The 26,345-nt window shown below is 43.1% G+C and overlaps 1 protein-coding gene across 1 annotated transcript; it reads left to right on the top strand.

Annotated features, from left to right (window-relative positions):
• The first annotated feature begins 5,531 nt into the window (after positions 1-5,531).
• Positions 5,532-23,794, top strand: LOC148436093 (embryonic protein UVS.2-like). Its single transcript, XM_088465291.1, has 10 exons — positions 5,532-5,571; positions 6,265-6,399; positions 6,487-6,604; positions 7,673-7,851; positions 7,943-8,024; positions 8,176-8,303; positions 8,449-8,564; positions 10,189-10,414; positions 20,514-20,632; positions 23,576-23,794. The coding sequence occupies exons 1-10, from the start codon at positions 5,550-5,552 to the stop codon at positions 23,792-23,794; spliced, it is 1,344 nt and encodes a 447-aa protein (XP_088321417.1). The 5' UTR covers positions 5,532-5,549.
• Positions 23,795-26,345: the final 2,551 nt, after the last annotated feature.

Raw genomic sequence — 26,345 nt, 5'->3', positions numbered from 1 at the left:
CAGTCAGCCCCTATGGAGTGAGTGGACACAGCCCCTATGGACAACAGCAGCACAACACAGCCCAGCCAGCCCTAGCTCCCACCCTCCCTCTTCACTGTCCACAGCCGGAGTGAGAAATGGCGCAGACGCGGGGACCTTTTATAGAATCCAAAACCCGCGAGATCCGAAAGGCGGGATGATGATGTTTTGCCTCGATTTCAGATCCGAGTCAGGCGGGAAAAGTCGAGCCTGACTCGGATATGACTCATTAGGGGGGGCTCGGGGGGGGTTCGGATTTCAGAAATCCGAACCCGCTCATCCCTAGTTTAGGCACACCTGTATTTGATCCTTGATGATAGTAATTATAGTAACATTACAGTAGTAATGTTAACGCACCAGCAATCTAACGTATAATCTCAAAATGTGGATACATGTTCTAAAACCTACAAAGACAACAAACTGACCTAATTACTAATAGTTAATACTGATATGAAGCCAATTTAATATAAGATGTACATAAAAATGGTTAAATACAATTTGACATACTGTATCTTAAATAAAGCAACAATTAGAGAAGATTATTCCCTTTAGGAGAACTATTTTTTTTTTAAACACAACTTTATAGCATGTAGCATAAGACCACTAAAAATAACATGACATGAAAAACCTATTGCTGCTAGAAGAGATTAAATTAAGGAGGATACAGATAGTAATGTGAGAAATAACATCTCTATATGCATCGCATTCAGGTTTCTATATGGGATTGGTACAGTATATAGTACATGATACAAAAAGACTACAATAGAACTCTTATGCCAACCACTGGAGTAATCAAAGACTCAGATTCTGAAACTCAAAATGGTCAAAATGGTCTTTCAGTCCTGCTGGTTTATCCACTTAACTGATACATTTAGTGAAAACCACACAGGATTTGTCTTTTTAATTTAATTAAGTTTAAATTGTATTTTTAAAAATATATTTAAATATTTAATTAAAATAATTTACCCTCCCCAACCCCTGTGTCCATAGAGCCTGATTCAGAGCTGGTCGCTCTGACAGAACGCTCGCTCTGAATCAGGGCCGGTCTTTTTTTTTTTTAGAACGGCCTCCTGGCCGCTCGCATAGCTGTTGGTGACCACCCACAGCTATAGCGAGCGGCCATGATGATGGTCGCGATGGTCAAGACCATTGCGACCATCGGGCTTGCGATGAGACCCTTGTGGTTGGGTTTCGTTGCCACAAGCCCCAGAGATATTTCAGCTCTAACAGAGCTGGAATCTCTCCACTGACATCACTTGTAATGTCAGTGGGGCCGGCCCCCAACGGTAGGCGTTCTCATGGGAACGCCTCCGTTTGGGCAGCCACCCACCCGGCCCGCCCACCAAAGGGGGCGTGTTGTCACTCAACATCAACAGCACGACCCCTTTGGGTTGCCCGTCGCTATCCGGGTCTTGTGCATGCGCACGACAGAGCCGGCTCCGTCGTGCGCATGCACTCTGGGCCACCATTGACCCGGTTGCGAACGCTCAGCGCTCGCGACCGGGTCTGAATCAGGCCCATAGGTCCCCATTGAAGTTACATTTCCCACCCCCATCAAAAATAGCTAACCCACTATGTAAAAAAATCAACAGCAATATTAACCCCACCCCCATAGTGGTAATATGTCCCTGTGGCAGAGTCCCCACCTTCACCTCCAGGGACGATGTGTACCCAATTTAACCCCCCTCCCCATGTCTGTATATATGTAAATATGTTTATATATATATATATATATATATATATATATATATATATTGTGATAGGATCACTGGTAAAGTGGTCTGTGGCAGGTACATTTGTCCCAGATTCCTGTCTTATGTGTTTTAAACCCCCAGGAGAAAGTCTGCAGTGTAGCAGGCTTGAGTCTTGGCTTTTTGAAAAGCCAGTTTGGGACCTGGGGGTTTTGGGTGAGAGGAGAGGGAGGGCTCCACCCACGGCCACTCCAGGTTTTGGTTCTCACAGCCTGGTAACAGGCTTGTTAGGGTTTCCACCTGAGAGTGGCCAATATAAGCCTAGTGTGTTTAGGGCTGAGTGTCTCACCTGGGAGAGCAGACAGGGAGTTTGCTCAGAGACACTTGAAAACCTAACTGTGAGTGTTGTGCTGTGCCTTTGTTGCTGGTGAGGGCATTAGGTCCTGCCAGGTTCTGGTAGTGAGGGAACCACCTGTGAAGTTAGTGCCCCGACAGGGCTAGAATTTATGTTTATGTTTTCTTTATGTTATTTCTGACATTGTACAATAAAGACTGGCGCCGACCAGCTTGTACTCGAATCCAGTCTGGCGTACTGTTTCCCAGCTGCTGTGTGTGAATGGAAGGAGTCCTCTACCCATGAGAGGGACCCCCTAACCTGACTGTGTCACAATATATATATAATATATATATATATATATATATTATTCATCCTGACCTCCCTCCTACCTAGTGCCAATAGATGCCCCCCCATGTCTAGCCCCTCCCCCTCGCCTCCTTCTTGCAGAGCATGGTACAGGGGGAACTGATAATTATTCCCCCCTGTTGCAGCTTATCTATGCATGCACAGAGATCAGCTTACCGGGTACTTGGAGGGGAACTATGTTCCTTTCCTTGCACTTTGACTCTAGGCACATGCACCCTGGAGTGCCATTTGAAAGGCATTGTGCGGCATGATATTTGAAGCGATGTCGGCGGTCACAGACCACAACGTCACACCCAGGAGGCTTGAGAAAGAGGAGGAGGAAATCTCCTCCATAACACAAGGGGGATCCAAAAATGCAACACTAACGAATGAGATGTGACCTGGTCAGGTAATGCACTCCTGGCTGTGGACACATCTCATTTGTTAGTGCCAGGCAAGCTGTTAAAGATTTGTAAAATCTATCCAATAAGGTACACGTTAACAAAAAATCTCTCCAATTCTTTAGAGTTTGGCTATGCATTCTAACCCACAAACAGTCAGTACTTTCAAAATACTTTATTGTGCATGTTGTGCCGGTGCTCTAGATATTTCTCCATTACTGTATATACACCTCAGTGCTTCATTTTAATTACTCTTTGCATTAAATGCCTATTGCTATTGTTTATATAACAAAATCAAATATGTAATACCATCTTCATTGATAAATGTGTATATATAGAGTGAGAGACCTCATGCAGTATATTATAATTAACAATATCATCCATTTTTTTATTTTGGTCTTTATGTGAGGAATCGGTGTCCTCTAATACTTGGCAGCTGTTATTACTCTTAGGATGTCACTATATTATCTATCCATGTTATAGTATAGGGCCTATTCAATAAGTTTTTTCCCAACAATAGTCCAACCCAGCCTGGTCATATTCTATTTACACTACAAAATAAAGAACACTGGAGGGAACCTAATATTAATAATTGAACCAAATACGTCAATAGACTTTTTTTTTTCCAGATTTCTTTTTGACCTGTGGGAGTGACTATAAATCATATATCACAGTATTTGCTTGTTCCTAATGAAAGCTATAGTATGTGTTATAGATAAAATATCTGCAACAAAAATATTCTCATGTCTTCATAAATCTTTTTTAGTATATTTTGTGCTTTATGTTTTGCAAGGGTGTGGATCATTAAACTATATGTTGACCACATTAGTTCGTCATATAGTTTAGATAGACAAAGTATAGATCAACAGTAACAATAGTCAGATAGTAATATAGTCGAACGGGACATTAGATCGATATATAATATATCGAATATGTAAGATCAAAAGGTATATAAGGGCGACACAACGTAGATCGACAACTAATAGTTAGACAATGATCCAAGTTTGAAACCAAATAGGTAGACAAATAATAGATTAACAGTTAATAAATTGACACCACACAAATAGACATAATGACAGATCGAAATCATATAGAACGACAGATAAAAGATCGTCACAGTACTTTTAGGCAATACAAAAAGGTATACATATCCCACACGCTGCCTGTTAATAGTGCATCTCCCGATGTTACTTTCAACCGTGGAACTACAGCTCCCAGCCACCCCTTTTCATCCATGCAAGCACTCCTGGCCATGCTAGTCCCCTACAGTCACCCTGCAGCCCTTGTCCCTAATTGCTGGGCACCCCCATGCTCTGCAGTGCACCCCTTCATCAACCCCCCCGTGCTCCCTGCTGTTCCTCGGCTCCTGAACCTGGGCGCATCTTCACTCCGGCAATAACAAGCAGTCTAGATTAAGATGCTGCCGTCTAGCTTAAGACGCAGCCCCACTACTAGCGGGCAGCATCTTAAACTAGACGGCAGCCTGGACCTGGGGGAAAGCTTCTCCCCGGCAATAACAAGCCATCTAGATTAAGATGCTGCCGTCTAGTTTAAGACGCAGCCCCACTACTAGCGGGCAGCATCTTAAGCTAGACGGCAGCCTGGACACCTGGACCTGGGGGCATCTTCTCCCCGGCAATAACAAGCCATCTAGAGTAAGATGCTGCCGTCTAGTTTAAGACGTTGCCCGCTAGTAGTGGGGCTGCGTCTTAAGCTAGACGGCAGCATCTTAATCTAGACGGCTTGTTATAGCCGGGGTGAAGATGTGCCCAGTTTCAGGTGCCAAGGAACAGCAGTGAGCACAGGGGGGGGGGTTGATGAAGGAGTGCACTGCAGAGCATGGGGGTGCCCAGCAATTAGGGACAAGGGCTGCAGGGTGACTGTAGGGGACTAGCATGGCCAGGAGTGCTTGCATGGATGAAAGGGCTGGCTGGGAGCTGTAGTTCCACAGTTGAAAGTAGCATCGGGGATGTGCTATTAGTGGGAAGCGTCTTAGCACAGGGGGGTTGATGAAGGGGTGTGCTGTATTGCATGGGGGCGCCCAGCAAGTTGGGACAAGGCTTGCAGGGTGTACGTAGGGGCTAGCATGGCCAGGAGCACTTGCAGGGATGAAAGGGCTGGCTGGGATCTGTAGATCCATGGTTGAAAGTAGCGTCGGGAGATGCGCTATTAGCAGGCACCGTGTAGGATAGGATATGTATACCTTTTTGTATTGTCTAAAAGTAACGTGTCGATCTTTTATCTGTCGATCTATTAGCTGTCAGCCTAGTTGGCATCAATCTTGGACTAGTCAATCTTTGATATGTTGATCTATTAACTGTTGATCTAGTTTGCATCGATCTTGAACTCGTCGATCTTTGATATGTCGATCTAGTCACTGTTTACCTGTTTGGTTTCGATCTATTATTCTGTCTATCTTGTTTGTTTTTGATCTGCATATCGTCGATATGCTTTGTTTCGATATTAAGTTGTGTCGATCTCCTTTATTTCGATCTTATGTTGTGTCGATCTATTGTCAGTGTCAATCTTCTGGTGGTCAATCTAGGGGTCTGGTCAATCTGTCGAGCTATTGTTCCTGTCGAACTAGTTGGAGTTGATGTACTGTGGTCGATGTATGTGTTGTCGATCTAAGTTAGGTCGATCAAACAACCGGATACCGTTTTGCACTCGAGAGATAAATGCAGTATATTATTTATTACATGTGCACTTGTATTTACAGAAAGAACCGATGTTAAAGACCCTCTTAATATATTCTGCATGATTCTTGAAGCCAATAAAGGTATCAACATATTTCTAAATGAAAACTACAGTAGCATATAAAATATTAAGTTTAAAGATAGAGCTATAAGAATAATTAAGGTTGATTATATGAATTGATTCCCTAGCTGTAGATTAATATATTCATTCAAAATTGTCTATTAAAACTAAAATAAGTCAGTTATTGCTTTAAAGCAAATTTTGAAAAAATAGAAAATCACAACATTGAATGAAAGCAATAATTTGACAAAAATATTGCTTATACCGCTTTTACACCAAGCTAAAAATCCCGGGTTGATGTGCATCAACTCGGAATTTTTGTCGGTGTATATGGATCGACCCGGGTCCAGGGACCCGGGGATCCAACTCAGGTATTTTGCAGGTTTGGCCACGGGTTGTTCCCGAGCCACCCTGCAGTGTAAATGGCGCAATCTGGGTCACGATGATGCCGATTGGCCGGTTTCAGTGGCGCTTGGAGATGACATAATCTCTAAACATCCACTTCAATGTCGGAAGAGTTGGGTCACTGCAGACCCAGCTCCGGTTTGAGTGGCGCCGAATCGGGAACATCCTGGGCAGGAGCCAAGGAAGTTCTGGGTCTAATCCGGATTGGAACCCTTTTCCAACCTTCGGGTCAGACCCAGAACTTTGGTATAAAAGTGGTATGAGAGTACATAAACCTATGAATGTTTACCTCCTTTTCTGATTAATTTAGGCATTAAGGTACCAGTAGAGGAAGGCGACATATTAATACAAACTGGACGCAGCGCCATCAGCTGCACAAAATGCCTGTGGCCTAAATCGGCGGATGGGACTGTCCCTGTGCCATACACCTTTTCCTCTAATTATAGTGAGTTCTTTCTACCTTACATTATACTAAAGTAATCAAGGACATTAATACTTACAATATAGTCACATAAATATGCAATTTTCACAGGTGACAGTGAATTAAATCTGTTCACGACATCTATGCAAGAATTTGAGTCCTTGACCTGTGTGAGGTTTACACCTCGGACAACAGAGAAGGATTACATCTCCATTTCCTCTTCACATGGGTAGGATATCTCAGTGTCATAGAGGAGTGTTTAGTGATAGAAAAACTATTAGTCTGATTTGGAAATTTCTGGTCTTCAGAATGGTCAGAGGTTGTGTGTCAGTTTGCACACCTGGGGGGTAGATTTACTAAATGGCGTTTTCTTAAAATTGCCAGTTTTCCAGCAGTTTTGAAACCATCAAATATACTAAAGTCAAAATTGAAGAAAACCCTCCAGAAACCTCAAACTACCATCAGACATGTCACCATCCCGCTTTACCATTTTTATTGAATATAAGCAGCCAGATTTATCAAGCAGTCGGTTTGAAAAATGTTGTAAAAAACCCCCGGAATAACCTGTAAAGTACTTATGACTGGCAAGATACTGTAGCTCAAACAATATGCTGTCTAAGCTATGAGGCTAATCAGAAGGTGAGGACTTCTAACCAGTGGTGGCTCCAGAGCAGTCCAATATTCACATAGGAGATCCACACTAACTGCCTCCCCAAACCCTACCAAACATGCATATTACTAATATCATTTTGCTCCATCAATACATGATAGACATTATTAAAAGTGAATTAAGACCTCATCTTCTGATTGACCAAGCAGATGCAGCAGTTTTGTGGTGGGTTCACTCTGCAGATGAATCAACCTGAAGGTTTGGAAGATAAATCTGCTGGTGATGTGCAGCAGGTTGAATATGCCACTAAGCTCACCCTTTAGGAAATCTACTTCCAAATTGGTTACATTTTTCAGCAATCAAACCAAATTAGGGGTCTATGTATAAAGCAGTGAAATCCATGGAGAAATGCAGCAGTGAAGTTGCCCATACTGTAGCAACCAATTAGCTTTGAAGTAGCATTTATCAAGCACATGCTATAAAATAATAGGTAGGAGCTGATTGGTTCCTATGGGCAACTTCTCCACTGGTCCACTTCTCCATGCTTTCCACTGCATGATACATACAGTAGACCCTTATATTAGTTATACAATATGTGAAGTGTAAAGTAATTAAAATCACTCACCCACACCTAGTATACAGTAATATATCAAGATCAAACTCTCAAAGCTATCTCATTGCTTCCAGCTGTACCTCATCTATCGGACGAGTAGGTGGATCTCAGGTGGTTGGATTAGATCATTATGGTTGCATGTCCAGAGGGATCATACAACATGAACTAGATCATGCCCTGGGAATTTACCATGAACATACAAGGAGTGACCGTGATGACTATGTCAACATCATGTTCCAATATATCTCACCAGGTACAATGCACAAGGCAATTCCATAAATTTTTTTATTTGTGGTGTTTTTATTCAAATGTCATTTATAGTAATTAGAGATTTTTTGTTACAGATAATGTGGTAAATTTTATCATAAAGAACACTAACAACATGGGTCTGCCATATGACTATGGCTCAGTTATGCACTATGACAAGTAAGTTGCTGGGCACAGTGTTATATAATAAATGCTGGTGGTAGAAAGTCATTACAACATGTTGATGTTCCAATGGTCCTTTGTATGATGTATCATTCTGAATTATTCTAATGATATATTGATAGCGTAATGTCTCTTGTCTATGTGGTAGGTATGCATACTCTAATACTTCAAACAAACCAACCATTGTACCCAGGCCTGATCCAACTGTGCGTATTGGCCAAAGGAATGGACTGAGTATCTTGGATGTTGCTAAAATTAACCGGCTTTACCAGTGCTGTAAGTATAGACAGCTATGTACATACTATGAGAAGATACTGCAGATTATATCTGTCGCATATACAATACAGTGCATCCTAAAGACAGAACAACAATTTATTTCAACACATCTATAACAACTTGTCTTTTATATCATTCTTCATAGATGTTTGTGCTACTTTGCTAAATGAAGAGAGTGGAACTTTGAACTCAACTAATTATCCCTCCAACTATTCAAGCAATGCCAGCTGTGTTTGGTTGATCAGAACCACATCTGGACAGGTACATGCAGAAACAGATTTCAAAGATTATTGGTGCCAGCACAGCACATATATAAAATTAGTTCAGTCACATTCAGTCATGCAATACAACTGAATTGTATAATGAACAATTTTAATTTGATTTATTGGATTTTGATCAATGTGTCAGGATAGGGCTACATAAGGTACAATCATTAGCCATTATGTCTTTATACTGTATGTAATAGAGATGAGCGGGTCCGGTACCCTGAGAACCGGCCCCACCCGAATTTCGGGGATCAGGGGCGATCCGAGCGCAGCTCGGATCTCCCTGCCTGCCCCAGATCCCTGACCCGAGCAAACACCTTGTGACCCCTCTGTCGAGTCGCGAGGTTTTGTTTTCAGCGGGCTTAATGCTGATTGGCTGAGAGAGCCGATCTGCGTTAATCCCATTGAAAACACTACAAAATAGGGAAAAGAAGATGGCGCCCGCCATCCCCCGCCACCTGACACGGCCGGCACCTCCTGCTGTTGACACCCCCCGCTGCCAATACCACCAGCAGCCCCACTGGCAGCATCCCCCGCTGCCGACACCACCGCTGCCGACACTCCTGCAGTGCTGCCCAATGTACTGAGGACACCGTCAGCGACCACCACACTGCCGACACTCCCAAAGTGAGGACACCACCAGCACCCCTGCACTGCCAACACAGTCAGCAAACCTGCACTGAGGACATCGCTGGCACCCCCGCTCTGCCGACACTGCCGGCACCCTACATTGAGAACACCCCTGCACTGCCGACACAGTCAGGAAACCTGCACTGAGGGCACCCCCACACTGCCGACACAGCCAGCAAACCTGCACTAAAGACACCGCTGGCACCCCCGCACTGCCGACATAGCCAGCAAACCTGCACTAAAGACACCACTGGCACCCCCGCACTGCCGACACAGCCAGCAAACCTGCACTAAAGACACCGCTGGCACCCCCGCACTGCCAACATGGCCGGTACCCTTCACTGAGGACACCAAGAAAAAAAATCCAAAACCAGATTCAGATCCAAAACCAGGGGAGATTTTGTTTTCTTAAAATAAAAAAAAGAATCCAACAAAAATGCATCAGTCTGCAGTTTTTATTAGTCAGGTAATTCTTATTTTTTTATTAATGGGGCTCAATAATTTAGGAGTATTTTAGGGGTGGGGATTAATGTATAATTATATTATATATAGAAAGCAAATTTAAGTATTAATTATAGGGGATATTATTAATGATTAATAATTAATGATTGCTACCTGGAGCAAAGAAAACACACCGTATATATTGTTGGAGCACAACTTATTATTTCATACTATGGGCAGCATTTAAAGTGCCATAAAATAATGTTGACCCCCATAATTTTTATTTATTGCTTCCAGTAGCAATTCATTATTATTGTCCAATAATATAATATTGCTCTCTACATACAATTATACATGATTTTGCTCCCCCCTCTTATTATTTTCATAAATTAATATTGCCTCCATAGAATAATCATCAATGGCATTTGCCCATTAGTACTGTAATATTGATTGCCATCATAATAACTGTATTGTGACTCCATATCTATATATATATATATATGTATGTTTTTATTTGTAACTGCCTGACATAACTGTTTTATATTTAGGCAACCCTGAAGTTTAATAATTTTGATGTGCAGTCCTCACATACTTGCTCATCTGACTACATCAAGATTTATGATGGTCCCAGTAAGACCTGTCCTGTGTTACTGAACAGAACTTGTGGGACTGGACCTATTCCTTTTATAGTTGCTTCCACAAGGATCATGCTAGTTGAGTTTGTCAGTGACAGCAGTGGCACAGGAGTTGGCTTCAAAGCAACATATGGCTCAGGTATTGTATTCAATTTTAGAACCAGTTATAGTAAATATTATGGTTTACCACTGACTAGCAATAGTTTCCTTCTACATATGTAGAATATTAATTATAGTATGTGCCCAGGGTGCAATTTCCATAGGGACTAAAGGCTTTGGGGAGCTTACCTTCTAATTGGATAATTCTGTTTTTTTTCCTTCTTCGAGCTCCATGGCTGAATTATTTGTACATGTTTTGAGGGTGGTAGCAGTCTGTGTGGCTCAGTTCCATCAGAAGGTTGCCCATGGCTCTGCCCTGACTCTATCTACACATTTATAGTTGAAGTTGGAGTGAGTTGTACCTCAGATGTGCATCTGTGATTCTACCCATCCTGAAAATTAAAGTGGAGTGCTGAGTAAAACTGGCAACAGTGGAACTGTAGAATAACTTACTATTAAGGTTATATTAGGTACCCCCAACTGGGAATCCAACAAACGTCAGATTCAGTGGCATTCGGTTAATGAATAGACTTCAAGACCTGTTTACTTACCTGCTCTTGATGTCTATTCATTACCCGAGTGCCGCCGATTCTGTAATTTGTTGGATTCCCAGTAGGGGGTACCTGATGTAGGGTATTGGGGACTATTATACATGTACATTTTCAATACTTATAGAGATATGTGGATATGGATTTCTGAAATCCGAACACACCCGAATGTAGGGGTTCCGAGTAGTACCAGGTCAAGGTTCGGTTTCACTTTTGTGACCTGGTTCGAACAGAGTACTGGTTTGGATCTGTTGCCAGTTCGGAACTCAGATATAAAAAACAAACTCGGGTTTTTGATTCAGACATTTTTAATTGATTTTTAGAATTTTTAATCAATATTTATAATTTTTATATCCAAATCCAAAGCACTTGCGGGTGCTGATCCAAAACCAAAACACGGGGGTCCAGGCACATCTATCTCTATGTAAATATATATATTTTAGCTGATATACCCATGTTAATTTTCTTCATACCACTTAACTTATATGCTAAGTTTATATTATGCCTGTGTAGAAGAGTGTACTAGTAGGATTCATCTGTACATATTTCCTTGCCGCATCTGGAAGTTGCTTCCTCCTTTTAGCATGGGTGTGTCTGGCACTACATTTGGCAGAAGTCTTCTTGGGGACAGGAAGAGGTGATCCCTGTGAGATGTGTGAGGTGGAGTCACTTTTTGTGATTCATGTGGAAGGTACACATCACAATGGCCCCTAGAGAGGTTCTGCGTAAATCGTAGCCTTTTCTTGGGATGATGTTCAGCACGGAAGCTCTCATAGAGCTCACCATTGTGGTAAGCCTCAAAGGTAAACTCAAACAGTTGCCCAGCCACCATCAGTTTGCATAAACCACCATTAGTAAAGATTTGGGACATGTCAAGGAGTTGGGACGTGTCAAGGGACAACTACACTCAGCAGAACTGGTATAATTGTCCCCCTTGCTGCCATGGGACATGTTGGAGAGCTTCTCCCAGTTGTCTACCACATGCCTCACAATTAGTTCACAACCTCCCTAGCCATTAGCTGAATGTTATACATAAGATAGGAGAGGGACCGGAACAGGTCTCCTGCGATGGGGACAGTGGTGCGATACACCATCTTCCCTTTAACATTCAAAAACTCAATTGCCATGTTCAAGAAAATGAAAAATCAAAACACAAAGCACGTGAAGTATGCAAATTGAAAAACCTTTTCAAAGTGTTAAGTCCTTAGCAATGGCGACTCCAGAGGTGGGGTTGCACAGTGCAGTTCAATATTCAAATGGAGAGCCATACTAATTGTCATGCCAAATGCTGCCAAACATCACTGGCAGATGGTGTGGCTCCTCTATTTGAATTAGACTGTGTTGCAGCCCATCCCCTTAAGCCGCCACTCGACCCAGACAATAAGTTTACAGTCCCACAACACTTGGGACATGTTACTTTGTCACCCAATCACCTTAGTTGAGAGGAAACATTTTCCACTTCTCTCCTCCTTACGGCGAGTTTGAAAAACTCCCTGCTTAGTGGGTGCTTAATTCATGGAAGGAATATACTGCCAGAATTTCATGTTTCTAGGTCAAGGGGTTTGTGCAGTGCGTTCATGAGTCAGTCAGGACATTGCACAGAGGGGAAACATTTCAGCCCTTTTCACCACCTTAGTAGTCAAATTACAAAAAATCCCTGCATGGTGTGTATGGAAGGCACATACTACATGTTTATAGTCCCAGTGGTTTGAACTGGGCATTCAGGCAGTCAGTGAGTCAATTAGGACATTTGTGTATATACAGTCAGGTCCATAAATATTGGGACATTGACAGGATTTTCATATTTTGGCATCTATTCACCACCACAATGGCTTTGAAATGAAACAAACAAGATGTGATTTAACTGCAGACTTTCAGATTTAATTTGAGGGTAATTACATCCAAATCAGATGAACGGTGTAGGAATTACAACGGTTTCTATATGTGCCTCCCACTTTTTAAGGGGCCAAAAGTAATGGGACAAACTAAACAATCCTAAATCTAAACTTTCACTTTTTAATACTTTGTTGCAAATCCTTTGCAGGCAATTTCAGCCTGAAGTCTGGAACGCATAGACATCACCAGACGCTGGGTTTCATCCCTGGGGATGCTCTGCCAGGCCTCTACTGCAAATGTCTTCAGTTCCTGCTTGTTTTGGGGGCATTTTCCCTTCAGTTTTGTCTTCATCAAGTGAAATGCATGCTCAATCGGATTCAGGTCAGGGGATTGACTTGGCCATTGCATAACATTCCACTTTTTAGTCTTAAAAAACTCTTTGGTTGTTTTTGCAGTATGTTTCGGGTCATTGTCCATCTGCACTGTGAAGCGCCGTCCAATGAGTTCTGAAGCATTTGACTGAATATGAGCATATAATATTGCCCGAAACACTTCAGAATTCATTCTGCTGCTTTTGTCAGCAGTCACATCATCAATAAATACAAGGGAACAAGTTCCATTGGCAGCCATACATGCCCACGCCATGACACTACCACCACCATGCTTCTATTATGAGGTGGTATGTTTTGGATCATGAGCAGTTCCTTTCCTTCTCCATACTCTTGTCTTCCCATTACTCTGGTACAAGTTGATCTTTACAAAGAAAATAGATCTCAGACTGCACATTCTGGACATATATATATAATTGGAGGTGCTACCTGTGGAGACCATTGATATATACACAAAGAAAAAATACAGGTGCACAACTCCAAATTAACTGATTATATATAAATAAATACATTTTGCAGTAAATACAATACCTCCTGGAGAGTGTTCTTGATTTGGCCAACTGTTGTGAAGGGGTTTTTCTTCACCAGGGAAATAATTCTTTTGTCATCCACCACAGTTGTTTTCCGTGGTCTTCCGGGTCTTTTGGTATTGCTGAGCTCTCCGGTGCATTCTTTCTTTTTAAGAATGCTCCAAACAGTTGATTTGGCCACACCTAATGTTTTTGCTATCTCTCTGATGGGTTTGTTTTGATTTTTCAGCCTAATGATGGCTTGCTGCACTGATAGTGACAGCTCTTTGGATCTCTTATTGAGAGTTGACAGCAACTGATTCCAAATGCAAATGTCACACCTAGAATCAACTCCAGACCTTTTACCTGCTTAATTGATAATGAAATAACGAGGGAATAGCCCACACCTGTCCATGAAATAGCTTTTTAGTTGATAGTCCCCTTAAAAAGTGGGAGGCACATATTGAAACCTTTGTTATTCCTACACCGTTCACCTGATTTGGATGTAATTACCCTCAAATTAAATCTGAAAGTCTGCAGTTAAAGCACATCTTGTTTGTTTCATTTCAAAACCATTGTGGCGGTGAATAGAGGCCAAAATCTGAAAATTCTGTCAATGTCCCAATATTTATGGACCTGACTGTATATATATATATATATATATATATATATATATATATATTCATAATTTAAGACCGGCACTCCTGCAAAATAGATATATACCCAGGTGCACGTCCAATCAGAGGCTCACAAATAATTAGCAAAGTGGCATCACTCCAAGGGACTTTTCAATACATGTAACAAACAGAAAATCTTTATACCTCTGACGTTTCAGATAATTACATCTTTCTTCAAGGATAACATTAACACACACAAAACACACATCTTATATATGGTTCCACCACGAGCACACTCCGTCCCATGGCCACCCGATTTCCGGAATCCTGCGTGGTGATGTCACGCATTGCCCGGACGTCAGGTGACCCATCTGGAGGACCAATAAATATAGTGCATTCCCATCACCATGGTGCTGATTCATATAACTTTATAGACAATTCACAAAGGTGCAGGCTCCATAGGCAAGATAAGCTGAGGGAAAAGCTGTATATACCGGTGGCAAGACAGCCTTTCAAATGTAGACACAGCCCCATTCAACTAATATAGCCTCATCACAGTAGCCTACCAAATTATTTGTTAATTAAATTACATTTAATGGCAAAACTACAAATTAAATAAACAATATGCTATCAGTTTCATATCTTCATATGGTAAATAATTACAACTGCAGTCAGGGCTGCCATCAGAAATTGTGGGGCCCGGTACTGGAAAAATAGGCAGGCCCCCCCCCCAGGATGGATGGAGCAGAGTTGACAGGGGAGGGGGGGGAATTGGTGCATAATCCGGTTTAAACACTGCTGTAAAATTCACACACACATAAAACCAATATATATATATATATATATATATATATATATATATATATATATATAGCAGCATGTGGTAGGGCACTCAATATGCGAGTTAATGGCCGGGGTGCAATCCAATAAGTTATGTATAAAATGTCTGTTGCTCCGTGGAACAAAAGATAGGCGGCACTCCTCCGGACATGGTGAAATAAATCGATGGTTTAATACAACATGAACCCTTATGTTGTATTAAACCATCGATTTATTTCACCAAGCCGGAGGAGTGCCGCCTATCTTTTGTTCCACGGAGCAACAGACATTTATATATATATATATATATTATATATATATAAATCAACATTGATTGTAATATATATATATATCAGCCCCACATAAAAATACATAAAAAAAGCCAGAAGGAAGGGTAAGTGTAGAAGTATACGGCACAGGGCAGGGAAAGGATGGCTGGACAAGAGAGAGGGAAGGGGGGGACAGGGTAGGGTGGCAGGACTGGGGATGGGGCACAGGGAAGGCTGGCTGGACTAGGGGGGGACAGGGCAGGGAATACTGGCAGACTAGGGAGGACAGGAATGGCTGGCTGAACTAGGGGGGAGGCACAGGGTAGAGCAGACTGTAAAAGGGGGGCGGGCAGTGCAGAGAAGGCTGACTGGACAAGGGGGGGAGGCCTAGGGCATTGAAAGATGGCTGGAACAAGTGGGTGGACAGGGAAGGCTGGCTGATCTAGGGAGGATAGCATGTCAAGGTCAGGGAGTACCTGGTTAGTGGTGCGTTCAGCTGGCTGCGCTGGAGCAGCCAACCAGGTAGAATCCATGCTGCTGCTTTTGAAGTATGGAGAGAGATGGGGCCCTGGGTGGCAGCGGTGCTGCAGTGGGTTATTTCGCCGGGCTGCAAGCCAATCACAGCCCGCAGACCGGCAGCCAATCAGGAGCTGCCACTCCTGATTGGCTGTCGTTCTGCGATCTTAGGCTGGCTTGTGGCAGCCCTGCTTGTATCTTCCTCCCTGCCATCACTTGCTGCTGCTGCAGTGACGATGCTACCCGGGCTCCCCTCTCTCTCCACATTCTTCCGGGCCTGGGACTCGAGGCTCGGCGGTCCCCCCCTGATGGTGGCCCTGACTGCAGTAATGGGTAATATTCATGATTACAGGAGACATGATTAAACTCAGCACCCTTTATAGGGCATTCCACCCAAGCCTATCTCACCATCACCTAAATATAGGTTATTGAAAGCATAATAGATTAAATATTCTCATTTAAACCCATAGGGGATACAGAGTTGAAGTCATGAATCCAACGTGCCTCTAGTTTCAATAAATTTTGCTGAAGGAGGGACATGGTCCACTAATTTGTACTGAGGGTGGCCAAAGTATGTCTAGCTGACACGAAGTGTCTGGCCGCTGGCTGCTTACTCTCTGCACCACCTAGGGCCAGTCTAATGGCAGACTTATGTTGGGCAGCCCTCTCCCTGAAAGAACAAACAGTTTTACCTACATAAGCAAGGCCACAAGGGCACTTAATAACGTAGATGACAAATGTGCTCATACATGACAGAACATGTTTGATCGGAATTTTCTTCCCTGAGAGAGGGTGTGTGATATATGCACCAATGTGGCGACAGGTTGCACAGCCAGTGCATCTATAGCAGCCAGGAGCCCTCACAAGTTATTGACCCAAATTACCAGTGGTCCTATTGGTTACGTCATTTCTTTCCAACTAATCTTTTCAGTTCTTTTCCCTCTTGAAACAATTTAGAAGGTTTTTGTCATTTAAGGAGGGAATATTGGTATCTGACTTAAATAACGGGACAGAGAACCTCATTCAGAGTCGGTCGTTACGGCCGCACGGTCGTAGGGGAAAGGGGCCGGATATCCAAATTAAGCGATCACAAGTTGCGGTCCTAAGATGAGATTGTTAGCTGAACGATCCGAGGGTAAGAAGCGGCCGTAAGACTAAATAACGCCCCCTTCTCGATCACAACACACGTCATCTCCTGGGATATAAGGATTCATCGTGAGCATCGGGAACCATCGGAGCTGGTCGTAGAGCTTAAGGTTGACCATACCCTCTCTTAACCGCTACGATCAAGTCAGTGTAAAAACCTCCCATGTCACATGTGCCATGACACTACTTTGTTAATTATGCGCTCCCATTAAACGCCGTTCACATAATTAGGCACGCCTGTGTTCAGATCTCCACTCCCCCGTTTTCAAGCACCTTCCCCTGTTACCACCCACAAACGGTTCATTCTGTCACTCAAACTAATGACCTGGCTGTGTTCAAGGAGAGAGAAATTTCTGAACGTAAGAGCTAGTTTGCGCACACGCATTGCGAACTTTACACATGCGCAGTTTAGCGAACATCGGTGGCGTACGACCGTGCGGCCACAACGACCGACTCTGAATGAGGTCCAGAAGCCCTGATTCAGAGCCGGACGCTCTGACAGAGCGCTCGCTCTGAATCAGGGCCGTCCCTTCTCCTTTTTGGAGCGGCCTCCTGGCCGCTCGCATAGCTGTGGGTGACCCACAGCTATGTTTACCCAAGCATAGGGATGCCCACTGCTGCCTTCTCATATCCATCCAATGACGCACAACAGCGTGAACAGTAACATCGATACAAATCGGGCAGCCGTGTAGCTTGTAAGTCAGGTCTGACATGCCTTAAACACTACGGCCCCCCTGACAGGTGGAGAGCTCTCATGCTGCTGCCAAACAACCCCTATTATCTTCCCCAAATGCTGACTACCTGACACTCAGTTCGCAAATGAATACTCGCAACCAATCGCTTACATGCATGAGCAATGACAATCACTCTATCTATGTGAATGTCGGCATTGTGAAATTCTCTGCATCATTCCATATATCTCTCTCAACTGTATTTCTCTCCAAGATTTGATAAATCTCCCACTGTTACTTTAAGAAGTGATGAAGGGCAGGGCCGGATTAAGGGGGGGGGGCTCTGGGGGCAAGTACCCCCGGGCCCCCCCTCTCTAAGAGGGCCCCCTGCCACAGATCGGATCTTTTTTACCGTTCCGATCTGAAGCGCTGCCTGTAGCAGAGTGTACACCAGCAGCGGCAGCTGTACTGATAGCCGTCATACAGACGGCGCGGCGACGCAGAGCACTGCTGCTGGAATGCCGGCAGCCGCGTTCAATGAAAAGGGCTGTGCAGGCAGCAGGCTTTCAGGGACTGGCCGGCCGGCGTGCAGGCTGCAGGGAAGGAGAGGGCATCACGGGCACAGCTGCACATGGAGGATCACCCGAGGAGGAGAAAGAAGAACGCGCTGTGTAGTTCTTCTGTGTCACTGTCTGCCAGCAAAAGGGATCATCATCTCAAGAGAGCAGATACAGTAAGACAGAGAGTAGTGACTTTTTTTAGTTATCAATTAAAATTGAATAAATTAAGGCTCCAGGTAGCATTACCTTGAATGTGTGGTTGTGTGTGTGTGTATGTGTATATATATATATATATATATATATATATATATACTAGGGATGTGCAGGCTCGGATAGGTTCGAGTTTGCACGTGGAGTTCGGATTTTTCCCTCCAAAAAAACGGAACTCAGAACGAGGCAAAACGTCATCTTACATGGACGAACATCATCATTCCTGGTCTTTTGTCCAGGAATGATGATGTTCGTCCATGTAAGATGACGTTTTGCCTCGTTCTGAGTTCCGTTTTTTTTGGAGGGAAAAATCCGAACTCCACGTGCAAACTCGAACCTATCCGAGCCTGCACATCCCTAATATATACTATATATACACATATGTATAGTATGTATATGTATATATGTATGTATACACACACACACACAGCAAGGAATGTTTGGCGGTACTCACGGCATATATAAAAAAACAACCATTTAGTTTAACATTTCAGTTCCAGAAAAAAAGTCTATAAAGACTGAAATGTTTAACTATATAGGTCGGTGGACCTTATTTTTATATATGTTGTAAGTGCCACCAACCATTCCCTGCTGTGTATTGCTTAATACTATGGACGGAACCTGGGGTATTATATATATATATATATATATATATATATATATATATATAAAATCAATATACAGTGTGTATATATATATATATATATATATATATATATATACATATGTATAGAGGTAATGGGCACTTCAGTGTCCAAAGTTTTGTCAAGGGTGCCAGGTACAGTAGATGCAGTGTAAGGGATGGAAAACGGCACTCCGAAGTGTTTATTTACAGAATTTGAAATATACAACTTGCTATACGACCCCGGCTCGCTGTATATTTCAAATTCTGTAAATAAACACCGAGTGCCGTTTTCCATCCCTTAGGAATTTCATTTTAGACTTTAGGGCCCCCCTGTCTTAAGTGCCCCGGGCCCCCCAAAGCCTTAATCCAGCTCTGATGCAGGGCAATAATAGTCCTAGGACTTCACCTCTGGCCCACTGCCTGTAATAATACTGCTATCACCAGCAGTAGCCTTCCATTAAGATTGGCAGGTATAAGCATCTCCTTAGCAAGTATTGCAGTGGTGCATGTACCTCCCCAAATCATCTTCTATCATCACCATCTCACAATAAGAATGAATGAAGGAAATTTATGAGAAACAATAAAAATTCATACAATATATAGAAATATATATATATGTGTATATATATATATATATATATATATATTCATACACACTATATTATTATTTTCAAAATGTTTGACATTTTTTTATAAAATAAATCTATTTTTAAAGATATTTTTTTTGTAGCCCAAAATTTCTTCTTTCAATTCCACTGCAGATGCGTGAATTAGCTAGTAAGGCCATGAGTGTGCATAACCCCTCAGACTGGCACTTACCACTTTGGGATTGTATCTAATTCTGCTGCCTCTGAGAGATTTTTATAAACTGCAGCTATAACTTAATTTAAAAAAAAAAAAAATCACTTTTAATAGGACTTGTTCTTAACAAGAGACCTACAGTAGGTCCTGGTGATAGACTACTGTAAGGGGAGGGGATGTGCCCAAGTGGACTGTGCTATATTCAGTATATAGTTATAGACAAAATAGAAAGACTTGTAATGTACAGCTCTCTCTATAATCATTAGCTATAAATAAATTATATACCAAAATGCATTAGACTTCTTATGGAGGCTATATGATTTACTATATTCATCATACTTTAGAGCAGTGGTCTCGACCCCAGTCCTAAAGTACTGTACCAGTAACAGGTCATGTTTTCTGGATGTCTTTAATCATGCATAGGTGAGTTCATCTATTTTGCTAGGTCAGCTTCCACAGACATAAATCCTCAAGCATGACCTATTGGAAATGTCAGGGTTGAGGATGAGAACCCCTGCTTTAGAGCTTTATACAGTTTATACCTACAGTGGATTTTATATTAACAATGATGTTTAATCTCTGTTTTCTTCCAAAACCCCACACCCACCTCCTAATCACCACAGTACAATGCGGAGGAAATTTCTTTGAATTTCAAAAGAACTTTACATCTCCTGGATACCCTGCTGCCTACCCTCCAAACCTCTACTGTACATTCTACATCACAGCTCCTGAGGGATACCGGGTATGAATTGTTCTCTAAAAGTTATTTGATATAGTGGTTTCTATATGTAGCCAATTGTACTGAGAAGTGTGCCACAATTACATAGTATGTTTCAAAAATATTTGCATGACTTAAAACTATTGTTCATGACTATATACTACAAAAATGTCACTATCTTGGTGTTGAATCCTTCGGTAGGAGACCTGGTGGCATTCGATGCCTCCATAGTGTCTCAGTCTTCTTTGGTTTGTCTCACAGCCCCAGCAGGAATCTATTGCTATGTAATGCTGCAGAAGGGTGGTGTGAGCAGTTGGGCCACTCAGTAGCAACCATCAAAACATTGTGACTGATTGGTTCCCATTTTCATTTCCTCCATTTTCCACCATTTTAAAGTGGAGAATAGAAAATACTTGCCAGAATATTCTAGAATTAGTGGGGCCCTGGAATATTGTAGAAACCTTGGCTGGTAGTGGATAAATTGTTTGGACTAAAATTGTGCTGCCCTCTGAACTATCCAGTATCAGGTTTTACCAGACTGGGCTGGTGCCATTTATAGCATGTGGTCACACAGTGAGTGGCCATCCATTCATAGTGCCAACCATACCTAAGGACAGTTACCACAGGCTATACTCCCTAGGGTGATCTGTCCCCCCACCGAAAAAAGTCTCAGCCATGGAGAAACAAGACCAGTAGGTGTTGGGTTAATAATCATGCTTTAATAACAAAAAAATTTCTAATTAATGGTGCACTATAGATCCCAACAAGACCTATCACATCCAATGTTATTAGCTGCCAAGGAATGCTTGGACTAGGTGCCCATCCACTAGCCGATTACACTGTACGATTGCATGATTACAACATTGTAATCGTGCAATCGCTCAGTAATCGGCCACAAATCATGCATCAACTGTCGGAAATGACCAGCTATGCGTGCTCCCACTGGTCTTTTCCGACATTCAATCATCGACCGAACATGCAGGCCAATTTGCCGATAACGACAGATTGGCCATGTTCGGGGAGTATTGATGTGCCTACACTGAACGATCATTCAGTGTATGCACTGCACCCCCTAAGGGAACGATGGCTTGATTACAATGTTGTAATCATACCATCTTTCCCTGATCTACTAGTGGATGGGCACCTTTACAGTGTACCTGTAAAGATAAATAAAGACTAGACACACACACATAATATTATAGTAACTTATTGTAAAATAAAGTTCCTCTAGACATCACACTTACCACTTTTTCACTCCCATAAATCCACTAATACAGGGTTTCCCAAACATGGTCCTCAAGGCACCCTAACAGTCCAGGTTTTAAGGTTATCCATGCTTGTGCACAGATGGCTTAATCAAACGGACTAAGATACTAATTAAGTTACGTGTGCTTAGAGCCTAATGAATCTCACAATAATTCTGCTCAACTTGACCCTAAGGGACTGTGGTGTTTAGGTATCAGGCAGAGAAAAGAGTGGAGAAAAGGACCAGTGGAGAAGTTGCCCAAAGTAACATATCAGCTACTATTATTTTATAGACTGTACTTGATATATGCTACTTAGAAGCTGATTGGTTGCTATAGGAAACTTCCTTCTCTGGTCCACTTCTCCACACTTTTCACTGCTTGATACATTAATCCCTGTGACACAAATGACAGGTGTCAACCACAATGAAATTAACAGCTGTGCTCTGTGCCACTCTGTTTGGTTAGCAAAGGGGTTTTGTAGAGCTATAAAGGGGGTTGGAGGACATTCTTTTATCTTATGCATACCTGATATCAGGGCCGGTGCAAGTTTCTTGGCACCCTAGACATTTTTACAGCCTTGCGCCCCCCCACCCTTGGATAGCTACACAAGTCCTTATACAGTGGCCCCAGTAGTGGTTCCCTCTATGCAGTGTCCCCAGTAGTGCACCTTATACAGTGCCCCCAGTAGAGTCCCTTATACAGTGCCCCCAGTAGTGGTCCCCCCTATGCAGTGCCCCCTGTAGTGCCCCCAGTAGTAGTCCCCCTATATAATGCTCCATTAGTAATCCCCCCTATGCAGTCCTCTCATGCAGTGCCCCCAGAAGTAGTCCCCCCATGCAGTCCCCCCATGCAGTTCCCCCACTAATGCAGTGCCCCCAGTAGTAGTCCCCCCTATATAGTGCCCTTTATTTAGTGTACCCAGTAGTAATGCACGCCATGCAGTGCTCCCAGTAGTGGCAGTGTCCTTTATATAGTGCCCTCAGTAGTAGCCCCCCACCCCAGCAGGTCCAGACAGACACACATGAAAAGAAAACCACTTACCTTAGCGGGCCTGCTCTGCATTATGGGAGAGACATCTTGATGTCTCTCCCATCACCCACTGCTGGAGCCGGAAGATGGAGCTTATGAGTGAGACCAGCCCAGCTCCGGCAGTGGGCGCAGCAGCCAATGAGAGTCTGTCTGACTCTCATCGGCTACTGACACACACAGCTGTCAGCTGTGTGTTTGTTACTCTGTAGTGCAGACTACACTTATGTGCATTCTGCAATACACTTCCAGCAGTGCCCTCCAGTGGTCGGCACTCTAGACAGCTGCCTGATACCCCCTAGAGCAGAGGTTAGCAAATGTGGTCCTCAAGGCACCACAACAGTCCATATTTCAGAGATATCCATGGTTGAGCACAGACGACTTAATTAGTACCTCAGTCAATTTGAATTAACCACCTGTGCTCAACCATGGATATTTCTAAAACATGAAGTGTTGGGGGCCCTTGAGGACCATGCTTGGGAACATCTGCCCTAGTGAGTACAGCCCCTTTATGGGCGCCTAGAGCTGACTGGCACTTTGGAGGAGGACCCCATGCTATGTGTTGGCTGACTAAGCCCAGGGATGGTAGTGTTTTAGGCTTCACTCAGCCAATCAACAAAAAACAGGATTCTTATATCTTGTCGAACCTAGATAGCTTTCATATCCTCTTAATTTGATTCCTCTTATTTTACAGATTTCATTGACTATAAATGATTTTCTCCTTGATTATTCAAGTAACTGCCAGTACGACTACATGACAGTCCAAGATAACTCTGACTTGCGTGGTCCATTCTGTGGTGATTATTATATTAGTCCCATAATTTCCACTGGAAATTCTCTAGTGGTCACATTCCATAGTGATCAGAGATATCAGATGAAAGGTTTCCAGGCTTCCTACATCTTCAGTGAGTAATACAATCCCAGCCATTCATTACTGAATGATACTACAAATCTTAATATAGCTTTTCTGATTTTATTAATTTGATTTAATAAGGTGTATTGATAATATATTAATGAACTTAGTTCCACCTAGATGTATTATACACATAACATATAGGGCTAAATGCAATAACTGGGATGCAGTCAATATCCTGACCATGGGGATTCCGGCACTCAGAATGCCGGTGACGGAATCCCAACACTTGTCAGAATCCCGGTACCAGCATCCCGAAGTAAGTAATGTGTTTGGGGGGAGGGTTAGCATTAAAGGTTAGGGTTAGGCACTAGAGGGAGGGTTATGATGCGGGGAGGGGGGGTTATCCACTAAAGGCAGAGGTTACGATCAGGTACCAGGGAAAGAGGGTTAGGGTTGAGAGAGGGGGAGGGTTAGAATACTGAACAACAAGTGTCGATATTCTAACCCTGTTGGAATGCCGGCATTGAGATTCTGACCACTGGGATCCTAAGTGCCAGCATACCATACCCATCCCGGTAGGGACTGATGGGACCTCAGTAACCATAACAGACAAAATAGCAAAACTATTAATGAACAGCTTTTCTCTAATAATGAACTACACATTGTATATAGAAATGCAATTGTATTGTTATGGAAGCTTTATATTCATCACGTATTAGAGTAATATATAGTTTGGACTTATACTGGATTTTATATTGACAATGCTGTTTGAACTCTGCTTTCAGTCGATCCCAACACATTACAATGTGGAGGAAATTTCACTGCCTTTCAGCAGAACTTTACATCTCCCGGATACCCGGCGGCATACCCCCCAAATATGGAATGTATCTTCAGCATCACAGCTCCTAAGGGATATCGGGTAAGCTGAGTTTTGTAACCTAAAATAGTCTCATGGTTTTTTGTTTAGGAGGTTACTTGCATTGAGGAAAATATATTTACAGTATTTTGTTCAGTGTCGACAATATTTGCATGACTTCAAGTTGCACTACCATCTACTACATATATGTCACTGTCTTGGTGGTGAGTATTGTATAAACCTGTATAGTAATGTAGGAGTAGAAAACCCATAGAAACCTAGCATTCACATATTATAAATCCCTGTCCCAAGAAAGGGCTAAGCCAGCCATAGATGAACACATTGCATAATATATATATATATACACACATATATATATATATATATATATATATATATATTAGGGGTGTGCACCAGCCACTTTTCGTGTTTTGTGTTTTGGTTTTGGATCTGGATCTTTCTTCGTGTTTTGGATCTGGATTGGTTTTGCCAAAACCACCCTTCCGTGTTTTGGGTTCTGGGGGCCTCATTCAGAGGCGGTCGGAGGATGCAAGCGGTCGCTCAGAAACTGGGCGGCCGCTTGCATCCTGACCGGCCGCCTCTGTTTCGGTCGTTAGGCTGTGGGTTTACACCCACAACTCTAACGACCTCTAGGGTGATGGCTACGACAAGTGAGACCCTACCCTAGGGTCTCGTCGTAAGCCCCGATGGTCGCGATGGTCTATGACCCTAGGGTAGGGTCTCACTTGTCGTAAGCCCCGCGACCATCAGGGCTTACGATGAGACCCTAGGGTAGGGTCTCATTTGTTGTAAGCCTAGTGATGTCAATGGGGCCTCCCCCAAACGGTAGGCGTTCCCATCGACAGCTCGCCCCCTTTGGAAAGAGACCCGCTACGACCGGCGCTGTCGGTCGTAGTGGGTCTCACGCATGCGCACGAAAGAGCCGGCTCCCTCGTGCGCATGCGCACTTGATAAACATCGAGGCAGCCGTGCGGTCGTAGACCGTACGGCCGCCTCTGAATGAAGGCCTGGGTTTCTTGTTTTGGATCTGTATTTTTTTGAAAAAAAGCATAAAAACAGCTAAAATCACAGAATTTGTGAGTTTTTCTGCTCCTATGCTATTATTAACCTCAATAACCTTAATTTCCACTCATTTCCAGTCTATTCTGAACACCTCACAATAGTGTTTTTATGTCCAAAAAGGTTGCACCGAGGAAGCTGGATGACTATGCTAAGCGATACGAGTGGGCGGCACAAACACGTGGCCCATCTAGGAGTGACACTGCAGTGGCAGACAGGATGGGAGTTTGAAAAACTAGGCCCCAAACAGTACATAATGCAAAGAAAAAAAAGAGGTGCAAGATGGAATTGTCCTTGGGCCCTCCCTCCCACCCTTATGTTGTATAAACAGGACATGCACACTTTAACAAACCAATCATTTCAGCGCCAGGGACTGCCACACGACTGTGGCTGAAATGATTGGTTCGTTTGGGCCCCCACAAAACAAGCTGGCAATTAATCTGTCCCTGCACAAACTGGCTCTACGGAGGCAAGATGTCGTCCTCACCCTCTTCAGTGTTGTGTACATCCTCATCCTCACAGAGTATTAATTCGTCCCCGCTGGAATCCACCACCACAGGTCCCTCTGTACGTTCTGGAGGCTGGTCTCCCTGGAAGAGTTGATAATTCATTTTTATGAACATCATCTCCACATTTTGTGTAAGCAACCTCCTACGCCTTTCGCTGACAAGG

Source organism: Taudactylus pleione, unplaced genomic scaffold (assembly GCF_031769625.1).
Source record: "Taudactylus pleione unplaced genomic scaffold, aTauple2 ptg001956l, whole genome shotgun sequence".
NCBI lineage: Eukaryota > Metazoa > Chordata > Amphibia > Anura > Myobatrachidae > Taudactylus > Taudactylus pleione.
This window is presented reverse-complemented; position numbering and strand designations above follow the sequence as displayed.

Bases quoted from the DNA above. Each gene is read 5' to 3' on its own strand.
- LOC148436093 (XM_088465291.1), top strand. From the start codon at position 5,550: ATGATTCTTGAAGCCAATAAAG. The intron at 5,572-6,264 runs GTATCAACATAT...TGATTAATTTAG, and splicing joins GATTCTTGAAGCCAATAAAG to GCATTAAGGTACCAGTAGAG. The intron at 6,605-7,672 runs GTAGGATATCTC...CATTGCTTCCAG, and splicing joins TCCATTTCCTCTTCACATGG to CTGTACCTCATCTATCGGAC.